The sequence below is a fragment of the Pinus tabuliformis genome, chromosome 9 (assembly GCF_031772625.1).
Source record: "Pinus tabuliformis cultivar Carrire ecotype Pingquan chromosome 9, CPIR1, whole genome shotgun sequence".
Lineage (NCBI taxonomy): Eukaryota > Viridiplantae > Streptophyta > Pinopsida > Pinales > Pinaceae > Pinus > Pinus tabuliformis.
The window spans coordinates 1,604,740,425-1,604,754,327 of record NC_142307.1 but is presented as its reverse complement, the minus strand read 5'-3'; the positions used below and the strand labels follow the sequence as shown (position 1 = coordinate 1,604,754,327).

Here is a 13,903-nt window from a genome sequence, read left to right as displayed (position 1 = left end):
TTTTGCTAAGGCAAGAGACGTTCCTTCCATAACTATTAATGGAAAAATAATTTACATAATTTACAGCTGTCCACCAAACAATGTGGACCAAGAATAAGAAGTGTGTGACTTCACTTTCTAACATTCATATATTAAAAATTATAATCTATAGTAAGAAGTTGTTGACATAATATTTTATTTAATATGGAATTTCAATTTTGCATTTTACATTGTTTACAATTTTTTTTTGGTGTTCAATTAGGTTGTTATGTTTAACATATGTCTTTTAAAAGATGAATGAACCTTGGTTTTTATCATTGGAGATAGATTATCATTTACCTTTAATTTGGAAAACCCAACCATTTATACTTATCTCATTATCCTTCTATTTCTACTCATAACTTTCTCTCCATGTAAAGACTTTATTTCATTCATCCACTACCTTGTAGCAATGTGATATAGATATATGATAAAAAAATTTATATAATATGTAATGTTATGTATAACAAAGTTTCATTTCATAATTATTAATTAAATATCTCATACAAATACTATCCAAAACATTCCCATTTAAAGTTTATATTTAAAATAAAAACATTTTCAAACTCAATAAAGTTATCTAGGCACTTGATAATTTTTCTGTTCTTATAATAAAGGATTGAAATTCACAACTATGCCCCCAAAGAAAACGAATTAAAATTATAATAAAGGATTGAAATTCACACGATGCACCCGGAGAAAACCAATTAAAATACATTATTCCATAGCATCTAATCTCTTCTTATTTAGTTATGTTAGCTATCTATGTTCACATTCTAACTTCGAGGAAACGAACTAGATGATTCTACACCCTTGGTGATTCCAGATTCCATTTACAACTTTAAATGTTGATTCTACACTCGTGATTCTATCAATTATTAACCGAACTCCTTGAGACCTTCACCATGTTTTCCATGATTTAAATTTTTTATTTTTTAGTGTGGTTTTTTAAGATATACTACATTAAATATCATAGGTTAAATGTAGGTGATATTGACCAACTTTAAAATTTGCAAATAATTTTCACTAATTTTATCTCTAAGTGCGGAAGCTATTCAATATTCTAAACAACATGGAAATGTCTACTTGCTACATGTATATTTTACAAATACAACCTTATCAAAATAGAATGAAATTCAACCATGAAAATATGCCTTCGCAAAAAAAATTTAAAAATTAATTTAAATTTCACATTTCTTAAATCATAACATGGAAATATCTACTTGCTACACGTATATTCTACAAATACAGCCTTATCAAAATAGAATGAAATTCAACCATGAGAATATGCCTTATCAAAAGAAACCTAAAAACTAATTTAAATTTCTCATTTCTTAAATCATAACATTTTTTGATAACTTTATCATGGATACATGGATGGAGGTAGAGAAAGTTTCATAGTTTCCATTCAAAACATGTTACCAATATTCTACACACTAGAAGATGGTTTCTCTAAATTGATGTTGGTGTGTTGCTTTGTCACATTATGAGGAATAGAAGTTGCTTGGATTCTATTTTTCATTAAAAAGTTAAATTTATTAAATTAGATTTAATTGGAGGTGAATAATCTAACAATGATGGGCATTGCACCAATCTTATTGAGAGGGGAATTTAATGGGTATTAGAGTATTTCTATTTTTGTGGAGAGATTAATTCATCATTGGAGATGGGAAGATTCAAATAAATAGCTATTAGAACATTTCCATTGAATGCTCAGAAGTAACATGAATGTTTTAGAATCCTGTAGAGACCTTATTTTGTCATTAGAGATATGACAATTCAAATGACCATCAACAATAGCACATGTTGGAGCTAACAACATCATTTTTTTATTTTTCCCACTCTAACCTATTGATCTAAACCAAATGATTTTTTTTCATTCCTAGTCCAATATTGTTCGGAGTATACATCCATTCATTATTAGCTCATTGAAATCTTATTTTTTTAAATACTACACACGATTTACTATTTACAAATAAATCATTTATATACAAATAAGAACAAATATAATTGTTAAATGAATATTCATTTATCATACAAAGACATGTTTTATTTTTAAATATTATAATTAATATAGATCCATCTTATTCAGAGATATATAGAGATCAAATCTCTTGAAGTGCAAACCTTTTTTAAATTGAAAAACATGAAAGGATTGCAAGTAAGTATATATATATATATATATATATATATATATATATATATAGATATATATATAGATATATAATTGTATTTTGGGTGCATAAATGGAGTTAACAAGGGCACTTGGAGTATTTTGATTTATTTCTTTCAATTCTTTTAATGTTGACTAGAATAAAATATTTTAATTTGTAAAAACAAAAATTTCCTTCAACCCTTATATATCTATCTATATATCACTTTCTCTATATTCATATACATATATAAGAAATTGATATTGAAACAAAATAGTTAATATATATATTAAATAATTTATTTGAATCATATATTGAAATATTTTTAAAAATGATGAAAATTAAACATAATCCTCACATTTAAAAGTGAAAATACAATTTTCTTTTCAATTATAATTTTTTAATCCATATAAAATTATGTTACTATTTGATTTATGGTTACCACATTTATTTTAGACCAATGAAATATTTTTATCACATCTATTTTAGACTGAGTTGTAATATCAATAATGAACACAAGATATAATAATCCTGAGATCACTGATGTTTCATAATACTTTTAATTTTTGGTCAAGTAAGAATGAAGCTTTCTATTAATTGAAACAACTACGTTACATATTTTACAAGGTAAACCAAACCTCCTTGCGTTTACCACAAAATGGTCCACGTGACCTAACTGAAGCGGAGTTGGCTTTAAATCTTTAAAACTCGGAACCACCCTCCCTGTCAAGAGATATGGCTAACACAAGTAATACACAAAAACCCGACCCGCAACCCATAAGGTTGGATTTCAAAATTATTACATTCGCTACCATAAAAAACGACAGGTCCGCATTCCCGGTACAACGCCCTAACATCCTCCGTCCAACTAAATCAACAATCAACGGCTAACGTTGAATCTTAAATTCGCATCCGACCTTCCACTTGCACACCCAACCCTCCACCGTTGATCTACCCTTCGTGGATCCAATGGTCCACGCAGATTTCGGGTGGACAAGTAGCTCGAGGAATACCCGCCTGAAAAGCGGTATCCTCTTTTCTCCTCACTACTATGTGTCACTTGAAGAGTGGAATTGGAGGCCTTCCTCACAAAACCGGTTACCACTTAGACCCCTTCCGAAATACCACTTGTGGTACAAGAAACCACTTCCTCGAGAATTAACTTACGTGCTCTTCCACTTAGCGATGACCATCGATCCAACCCATTGGATGCTTCCCGGTACTTCCTCCCTATGCCATTGATCTTTTTATTTTCGGTGGATTTACTCTTAAAGCCCAGTTTCTCTGCTTTTAGTTGAATCAATGTATTGCCATTAATCCACACAGTGATCAATGAGACTACAAACCTGCAGCACTTCCATAAAAAGGTCCTCACGCCACTTTATCCTTGGTCTTCCTCCGCTTATCTCAACCTTTCCCATTGCTCCATATCTTTGGCAGCCCAATAGTGACAGTCCTCTAACAGTTTGCCTAGGGGTAACAACTCCCAGATGTGTCGGGTGTCCCTCTCCTTATTAATCACTCCTTCATTCACCAAACGATCTGCTACCATGTTAGCTTTTCTTTTCACATGGACAAAGCTTACAATTTTTAAGGTTTGCAGGTGGGAGTATATATGGTGAAAGACTTGCGATAGCTTCCAGTGTTTCGACACTTTATCCGGTGATGTACCATTGCATATTTTCTTGGCCGCTCTAATAATCAATTTTGAGTCTGCTTCAATAATGACATTATGTGAATCTGAATCCACCAATATTTCCAAGCATTGCTCTAGGGCCATGAGTCCCGCCATGTTATTAGTGGCCTTCCCCAAGTGGCCATGAAAGATCTTCTTTATTTGCCCCTGTACATCTCTTATAACACCTCCAAAACCAGCTAACCCAAGGTTGCCCTTAGATGCTCCATCTATATTGACCTTTAAGAAAACATATGGGGGAGGCTTCCAAATGTTTATAACTGAGTTTATTTGGCTCACTCCCTTGATAATGCCCTGAGGGCTTATGGACTGGAGACCCAAATGTAGTAGAATACTCGCATCTTGGGGTAGAGGAGGGTCCTTAGGAAGTGTCCTCAACAAGCTATTGACTGTATCTTTGAGCTGCCTTAAAATTTGGTCAATTATGTGATGGGGCTTGCTTGCTTTGTTCTTGAATATCCTACTATTGCGCTCTTTCCAGACATTCCAAATGACAAAGCCTGGAACTAGGGTCCAGGCTTTATTAATAATTTCATTCCTTGAGAAGTTTTTCCTCCAATTCTTCAAGTGTTGGAGATGCCGAGTCTGTCCCTATCAGGGTGCCTAAAGATTGAGGCCACCCATTCCCAAATGATGGAGGTGAAAGGGCAGAGTTTGAGAAGGTGATCCATCGTCTCCTCTTGTGAACCACAAAGGTAACATTTGGATGGTCCATTGAAGCCTTTTTTCAGAAGATTCTCCCAAGTTAAGATTTTCTTTTGATGAACTAGCCAAATAAATAACTTTATTTTCATCGAGTGGTGGCTCTACCAAAGATTCTTCCAAACTTGATCAGGATTTATATAGTTAAATCCTGTTACTACCTGTTTAGCTTCTTTGAGGTTAAAGTTTCCTTCAGTGTTCTTTCCCCATCTTAGTTGGTCAGGCAAGGAAGAAACCAGAATCCTCCTATACTCTAGATCCCAGGTAAGAGAGTTTGCTTGGGTCCTCAGAGGACACTCTTCACCTAGTTCTCCATTTTTCATTGTTCCTTTCCTGGTCCCAGATGTCTTTTACCATAAGTAGACCTTTGTTTTCTGTGTCATTCTTGAGAGCTTCTAATTCATCCTTATACAAATTAGGTTCATGCTGCTAGTTTTCCTCCCAAAATCGTGCTAGGTTCCCAGCTCGAATTTCCCAGAAACTATGTCGTTGAACAATACTTTTATTTTCCCAAGCAAGGTTCCAAATGTGGGAGCCCTTAATGTGCTGTGACATTCTAATGTGATCTTTCTCCTGCCAATTCTTGGCATATTTTTGTGTCCAAAGCTTAGCCCAAGGAGTTGTTGATTCCTTGATCCATTTCCACCAGAGTTTAGCTCCCGAAACCTTGTTGATGGTTTCAGGATCATGAAGCCCCAAGCCACCATGGCTCTTGGGTTTGCAGATCTTGTCCCAAGCTACTAAAGCCCATTTCTTTTTCTCTTCTCCTTTGCCCCATAGAAAGTCCCTTTGTATGCTCTTGATCTGCTGCTTAACTCCTTTAGGAGCAGGAAGAGTTGAGAACATAAATATAGGAATGGCCTGTAGGACAGCCTGTGTGAGCACAAGGCGCCCCGCCAAGTTTAAAGACCTGCATGTCCATTTTCGGATCTTGTCCTGCAGTTTATTTATAATTGGCTCCCACACTTCCTTGCTGAGAGGTTTATCTGTGAGAGGTATGCCTAGATACTTGGAAGGTAGCTGGTCCCTTTGAAACCCAAGAATTTTGGTGATATTTCTTTGAATAGCAATGTCAGTGTTAAAGAAAAAAACTTTTGATTTGTTGAGGCTTACCTCTGTGCCAGCAGCCATAGCAAAGTCATTCAAAATTTGTTTGATCGTTCTAGCTTCCCTAACTGTAGGTAAGCCCTGCAGCATTGTGTCATCCACAAATTGTTGATGTGTGTTTGCCACTCCATCCAAGGTGAGTTTGATGCCCTGGATTCTTCCTTCAACATTAGCCATTTTAATCGCTTTACCAAGTCCTTCCATCATGAGAACAAAGAGGAAAGGTGAGATCGAATCCCCTTGTCTGAGACCTCTGGAGGGTGTGGAGTCTTGAAGGAGCACCATTAAGCAAGATGGAGAAACTAGTCATGGTGACTAGTGCCATAACCCATCTTACCCAGTTTTGGTCAAAGCCATAGGCTTTTAGAACTACCCTTATGTAAGACCAGCTTAGCTTGTCATAATCTTTCGCTAGGTTTAATTGAATGATCATACGAGCTTGTTTGTTGCTTTTGAGAGAGTGTACCACCTCATAAGCTTGGATGATATTATTGAGGATTTGTCTTCTTTCCACATAGCCTGTTTGCTCCTCTGAGATGAGAGCTGATAAAAGGGGCTTAAGTCTATTGGCGATCACCTTGGAAATAATTTTATACACCACATTACATAAGGCTATGGGTTTGAAGCCCTCTGGAGTTATGGCATTTTCCTTTTTTGGGATCAGAGCTATGAAGGAAGCATTAAACATCTTTAGAACCTTTTTGGATCTTCTTGAGTCTTCCACCACCTCAAGGATATCCTGACTGTTTTCCAATATGCTTTGAAGAAATCTACATTGAACCATGTTTTATAATAATTTTAATTATAACTGATTAAACATATATATTTTTTTATTTTAAAATATAATAAAAATTATTTTTTAATCTAATTTTTCTTTAGAGACATATATAATTGAACATAATTTTTTTTTCACACATTTCCCTTACTAAACTAAAATTTATAAAATAATTATTATATTAATCTTCTACAATCTACGCAATTATAATAATAATAACTACAATTTAGCTCCACTCCAATATCAAGAAATACAACCCACATTCTCAGAAAAACAACCATGAAAACTTTTGGGTCATGTACACAAAAATCTACTTGTTATATTGCTGGTGATCCTTGTTCGTAATGATCTAGGCTTGCGCTGCTAACAAGATAAATATTTTTCACATTTAGATGCACAGTTTAATTACATAAATGTTTTTCATTTGAATTAAAAAACATTTAGATGCACAGCTTAATAAAATAACCAGTTATTTCTCTTTTTTCTTTAATTAAAAAAACATTTAGATGCACAGCTTAATTAAATAAAACTAGCTACTTCTCTTTTTACTTTGATTAAAAAAATATTTTCATTAGAAAAACATTTAGATGCCCATCTTAATTAAATAAAACCGGCTACTTCTCTTTTTACTTTGATTAAAAATACATTCAATGCACAGCGTAATTAAATAAAACCAGCCACCTCTCTTTTTACTTTGATTAAAAAAAACATTCAATGCACAGCTTAATTAAATAAAACCAGCTACTTCTTCATGGCAAATGGCAAGATACTTGAATAACTGTGAACTTATCAGACGAGGTACATAATAAAATATTATTATTATTTCAACTCAGTTCTTTCACATCGATGAATCTACCACTGAACCAAATTGCGAGGCAAATGTACCACGTTATGCCTAACTTATATGCAAATGAAACAACATATACAATGCCAAACATGTTGGAAACTTCAGTAGGAAGGATCCTAGCTTATAGAATAAGTGTATTGCTAAGTAAACATGTAGCAGCTGAACAAGAATAAACTATGGTAACTTTCTTGGGTGGTATGAGATCATGCGGTTGCCTTGGTATCCTTGTTTGATCTGTTGTACTTCATATGGCTCTTCACCAGCTGACCTGCAGCCAAAGCAGACATGAGAGACAGCTCTCCAGCCAAAACTGCTCCTGCCACAATTCTGGCCAACGTCTGAGCATTCGCCCCAGGAGATTCCACATTCGCTCCTTTCACTCCAAGCATATTCAAGCAAGCAGCTTGTGAAGCCAACTGTGTTCCACCTCCTACTGTTCCCACCTGCAATCATCCAAGCCATTCCCAATTATCTTCACAATCACAACGACTCAGCTAAAACCTGTTGAATTGGAAAGAAGATGAGGAGGAGTAATCCTTCTTCTTGACTACTTAACCCAGAACCCAAATTGAAATAAACCTGCAATAATCATGCTTTTCTTCATCTTCAATGATCAAGTCTTAAAAAAAAAAAACATTAATGAGTGAAACTTGTATTTTACCTCAATACAAGGCATTGTGACTGATACATGCAGATCCTTGCCACCGTTGGATGCCTCCATCATCGTAATGCAATGAGAGCTCTCAATGTTCTGGGCAGGATCTTGGCCTGTTGCAATAAATACAGCAGAGACAATATTGGATGCATGGGCATTGAAGCCCCCCATGGCACCAGCCAGTGCAGATCCAGTTAAGTTCTTGAGCATGTTCAATTCTAACAAAGCTGGAACGGTGGTCTTCAAGACCTTGCTAACAACTGCCTCAGTGATGATAGCCTCACACACTACTGATTTTCCACGCCCTTCAATCCAGTTCACAGCTGTGGGTTTCTTGTCTGCACAGAAATTACCTGATGACCAGCAAAAAGAATTACATTAAACACAAAACTCAACAACATAGCAACGACAAATAGGCAATCAAAGAAGTATCAGAGTTATGTAGAATTGCATTGCATAGACAGACTCACCAGAAACACTGATAACATCCATATCAGGAAATTCATTCTGAAGGAAATCTAAAACATTCTGCACACCCTTGGACACCATATTCATCCCCATGGCATCTCCAGTGAAGCAAGAAAATCTTATGTACAGATTCCTCCCTGCAATTGCACACTTGATGGTTTGCAGCCTTGCAAATCTGCTTGTGCTGTTATTATATGCACATCACATCAGATGAAGAAGAAAGAGTCAATTTATATTGCCGACAAAATGGTAGTACTGCTCGTGTACAACAGACCGATCCTCTTGATTGATTGATACATAATGGTATAACTTAACACTATATAGAAATAACTTTTAGAGATATGGTAGATTTTGGGAATATTCTTGACCATAACAATAAGATGAAACAATTGACTTAATTCAATTATCATTAAGATTACAAAATATTCTCAAAAATCTGTAATCAACCTATATAATCACACAAAAAATTAATAAAACGTCTCCACAGAGCTGGGAAGCCAAAAAAAAATTAACAAAATTCTAAGTAATAAAACCTCTCCAGGCCGGGAAGCCAAAAAAAAAAAAAAAACATAGATATATCCATATCATACCTGTTGAAGATGAGAGACAAGCTTTCGTAGTTATTGGGATGTTCCAAGTAAAACTTGAGTTGTGCAGCTCTCCTAGCAGTGGGGAATCGAACGACAGGAGCCCTGGTCATGCCATCTCTAAGAAGAACGCTTGTAGCACCCCCAGACATATGAATGGCCTTACAACCTCTGTTGGTGCTGGCCACCAGGCAGCCCTCGGTGGTGGCCATGGGAACCATGTTTTCAAAGCCATCAAGCAGAAGAGGCCCTGCAACACCCACAGGAATCTGCACATACCCAACAGGCAGTTCACAGCATTGGCCGAGAATGGATCCATAATCAAATCCATCCAAGGGCAACCCATCCAGACATCTCCCAGTTGTCATCTCCAAAGCCCTTCTTCTCACCAAAGCAGCTCTCCTGCAGTCTCCCCCAAGAGCCGATTCCAGGGAATAAGAAGCCACTTTGCCACAGCTCACAGCAGCTGCAATATCTTCATCCTCATTATCCCCCAGCGATGATGTTAATATCGCTGCATCCCCCTTTGGCTGGTGCTGCACTTGAGGAGGAGGAGGCTGATAAGGCTTCACAACATCAACACCCAATTCTTCATTAGAAATTGGTTGCAGACAGGGAGGAGGGCTCATGAGCTCCTCCACCTCCTCCTTCCTCACCTGATCAAACTCCTCATCCCAAGCAGCTGACCCCTCACCGCCATTGCCCTTGGAGGTGGTGATAAAATTCTGGACATAATCAATGCCAAAGAATCCGATCAAGTATATGAAGGAGGCAAGCTGAGCGACAATGGCCAGCATCTCCCCAAGGCTCATCACATGAAGAAGAGGCGTCGAAGTTGTTATCTTCTCCCTCCATCTCCTCATCAGAAAATAGGAGGCAGTGAAAAACATGACAAAGAACACCTTGTTCGTCATTCCCACGGGCAGTGGCAAAGCATCAGATGGCTTCGGATTTAAATTGCTGTAATAATCACCATTCATGGACTTGTTTGCAGGCCCAACTCCAACAAGTTGGGCACTACCACAATTGGATGCATCCATGCAGCAATCATTCTCATCACCTCTATGTTTTCTCTTTGCTGCGCCCACCTTTGCCTTGGAAAACGCCATGGAATCCATTGGAATGGAGTGAGACTCAGAGTTGAGAGAGGCGATCAGTGAAATGCAAACCAGAAACACTCACTGATCAATATTTGCTCTTTCCCTTCACAACTCTTGGCACTACATTGGAACAGCCAACAAGGAGGGCTTATATTTATAATCACTTAGTTTCGTGGTGGCCTGATATTTGCAGCTTATTCCGCCCGCCAAATACCACCGCGAACTACACTTTTGACTCCTCGATGTCCGTATCTGGGAACACTTCTCTACTTAATTCATCAACTGCGTATTCATAGTCACAGTCCGCATGGCTGCCTGCCCGCCTTTTTGACCATTGAATTGTCTGCAAAACAAAAGGCCCACATGAACTTCACCATCAATCTCGGGCCGTCTAAGTGGCAAGACCTCCAAAAAATACTTTATATTGAATACTACACACTTAAAAAGTAACTCTCAGCTGAATTTAAGCATGGATGGGTAAAGCCTCCAAAAACGAATTGATTTTACTGGGCGGGCACGTGGTTTGAAAAAGTTTAGTACAGCAATAGATTCCAAAGTTTATAGGTTTGCTATATAAAATTTGATAAAATATTGTACTTGATTGAGATGTCCTCGAATAACCTGAGAGATCCAACGTATTCCACACATAGATTATTCCAGAGGCAACATTAATGTTGGACAGAGATCGATTTTTTTAGGATTATAGCTAAATTGTAGCATACTTTTGCATAGGAATGAAATTTCATGGATAATTTTTTTTTGTTAGAAGGAAATTTGTTATTTAAATATAGTCAAAAGTTTTTTGACTCATTAAACTTTTATGATCCAAATGTTAAAATTGTAGAAATGGTCAAAGTTGATTTGAAATCCTTAACTTCAAGATGTGATTATTATACTGTTAGTATATTTTTTCTTTTTAATTAAATAGTATAAAAAAAGTGTTATGCTAACGTTTAGTTCGTTAAATTTTATTTTTAAATATAAAATTAAATAATTACATTTTTATTTAAATTATATAAAAACGAATTTAATATTTTATAAAATTTATGAAATATCAAAACACTGAAATAGTAAAAATTTTAACATTTTTATTTTTATCTTTTTAATTAAATTTAAAAAAGGAATCTACAGAAAAATAATTATTATAAAAATAAGAAAAATAATTATACTAAGTAGATTATGCTTTTTTAATAAATGTTATTTTTGAACTGTAGTATGTTCTAACACTATTTATGCTTGGCTAAGAGCTCGTTTTTCTCAGATGTAAGGAAATAGGTTAACGATCCAAAATGGAGTGAAAGCTTGGTCTTATTCCAGGTGGCATGGTTTTCCTTGAATAAGGGTGATGAGTCAACCTGCATTCCAGGATAGCACCCAGAGATAGCGTTCCATGATACCACCGAGAAATAGTTGTCCTCACAACTTAAGTTATGATAGGTTTTTCTACCGTGAAAAAATATATATCAGTTTTTAACACATAGATTCATTTTTATTAAGAAACAGGTCGACAAATAAATTTTGATATAATTATGACAAATGAATTTTAATGTGATTGTTGCCAAAAAACTTCTTGATAAACTTAATATAGATCACAAAAACCTAAATCCAATAACATTAATTCATGATTAAATATTAAAAAAATTATTTTATATTTCCTAAAATTTAAATTCAACCCCTTCTCCATTTCTTTTACTAGTGTTAAAAATAAATTTTTGTAAAGTTGTTTTTTTTTTAATTTGTTTTTTTTCCTTCACACAATAAACTTATTTAATTAATATTTTCATGAAGGATCCTTTTAAGGTTAATTGATTAATGATAGACAATAATTTTTTAAAGTCAATGTTTTAATAAAATTTCGTTCAATTAATTTAAATTCCAACCTTCCAACCCTTTTATATTACTTTTATGAATTAAAAAAAAAAAAATTATATGATATTTGTTTTTATTCCTTTTCTACTTTAAACATTAATAATGGGTCATTTTTAAAATTAATTGGTTAATGAGTAGAATATTTTATTTAAAAACAGTTTAAAAAAAAAATCCCGATGTAGTATTTAACTTTTAAACAAGTTTATTGGTATTATTGCATTTTTTAAAACGTTAATGGATTAGTGACATTTCAATATTAAATTTATATAAATTGTTTTTGCTCTTTTTAAAGTGGGTTGATTAATGCTCGATGATAATTTAAAAAACCAAAAAATTCTTTTAATAACTTTTGATGATGTAGTATTTAATATTAAATAATTAGTTTACTGGTATTATTGGATTTTCTTAAATGTTAATGGATTAATGATTTTTATATTTTAATTTTTTTTTTTATATAATTTTTATGATCTTTAGTTAATAAAATATTTAATTTGAATTAGTTTAAGTAATAATGATAATGAAGAAGAGAAACATCCATTAAGAATAGAATTCGTTTATCTTAAAGGGTAGTGGATTATTTAGACTTTTTTAGGATTTTTTTTTTTTTGAAAAATATGGAATAAGTGTTTTAAAATTATAATAATTTTGATGGTGTAGGAGTAAGGTTGATATTGTGACAAGTATTTTAGATTTGTCATTAAATTTGGCTATAACCAAGGAATTCTAGCAGAAAATGTTTTTGATCTTCAACTTTTTTAGTATCACAAAAATGGTATATTCTTTCATCCCACAATGTTTTGGGAATTTTCTAGCACATAGTTTCACTATGAAACTCATGGGACTAAGTTCATATATTAACAATGATGATTTAGTTATGAATGGATCAGTCTATTATTTTTCATCCATCTTGATGATTGGATCAGTTTAGTATATTCATGGAAATTAATTTATTTTCTTTAAACCTCATTCAGTGAACATTTAAATGAGCAACTTAACACATGATAACCAAAAAATTGAATATGTGAACAAGCAATAACTAGTCCAAAACATCACATAAACACATAACATCAGTACATATGGCCACCAAATATAAGTGGAAACTTGTAAAGGGAGAAAACCACGACTTGTTATTGTTTTGATGCAAAGGCAAGCTCCTACTCCCTTATTACATTTAATTTTTTGTAGGCTCCAACCTACAGGAGGCTCTTACCTCGCTTTTATGCAAGTTGCAACATGCAAGGAAGCTCCAACTCCCATACATTTTCTGTAGGCTACAACCCACAGGAGGCTCCTACCTCAATAGGTTGCAACCTCATGTTTATCAAGAGACTACTTGAAAGGTGACTACAATCCTTTGATGCAAACAAGAAACAACAATGCATTGGTTTACCTGATCATAAATTTTGCATATCTCCATCTTCAATTATACCTCCTTTTCCCTTCAAATTTGCTTCACATAAGCTTCATATGTGCCAGGTAACTAATGCATAACATCTCAATCAACTCTCACATATTCTCCCACTCTTTAACCCACAACCCTCCAACCTTGCAAAAATTTATAAATGAACTTTGATGTTTGTTCGTGTTCCATTCACACGAATCAGTGAAATGAAAAAACTTGTCTCTTTGCATTCCAAAGGTGTCTCTTCAATTCGAAAATTGCTTAACTCTTGAATATTAAAATACTTAAAATGAATTTCATCATATCCAAATGTCATGCACTCATATTCTTCATGTCAATAAAATAAATAAATAGCATGCAACAATACAATCTTGCATTCATATTCAAACCCCGCATCACAATACTTTTACATGTATTTGCCTTTCCCCTGCATCTTGCCTTGCCTTGCATCATGTCTTTTTCTTTCTTTTGTTTTCATGGAGTCTTGCCTTTGCCTTGCATCACAACAATTCAACTCAACCAAA

General features: G+C 34.4%; 1 protein-coding gene across 1 annotated transcript; it reads right to left on the bottom strand.

Annotated features, from left to right (window-relative positions):
• Positions 1-7,250: 7,250 nt before the first annotated feature.
• Positions 7,251-10,356, bottom strand: LOC149154910 (3-hydroxy-3-methylglutaryl coenzyme A reductase 1-like). The gene is made up of 4 exons (XM_089438659.1): positions 9,012-10,356; positions 8,424-8,605; positions 7,960-8,306; positions 7,251-7,741 (listed from the first exon to the last, which is right to left on the bottom strand). Exons 1-4 carry the CDS (start codon positions 10,124-10,126, stop codon positions 7,502-7,504), a joined length of 1,884 nt encoding a protein of 627 aa, XP_089294785.1. The 5' UTR covers positions 10,127-10,356; the 3' UTR covers positions 7,251-7,501.
• Positions 10,357-13,903: the final 3,547 nt, after the last annotated feature.

Coding starts and splice junctions, on each gene's coding strand:
- LOC149154910 (XM_089438659.1), bottom strand. CDS start 10,126: ATGGATTCCATGGCGTTTTCCAAGGCAAAGGTGGGCGCAGCAAAGAGA. Junction 8,606..9,011: donor TTGTCTCTCATCTTCAACAG/GTATGATATGGA, acceptor ATATAATAACAG/CACAAGCAGATTTGCAAGGC. Junction 7,742..7,959: donor TCACAATGCCTTGTATTGAG/GTAAAATACAAG, acceptor GGATGATTGCAG/GTGGGAACAGTAGGAGGTGG.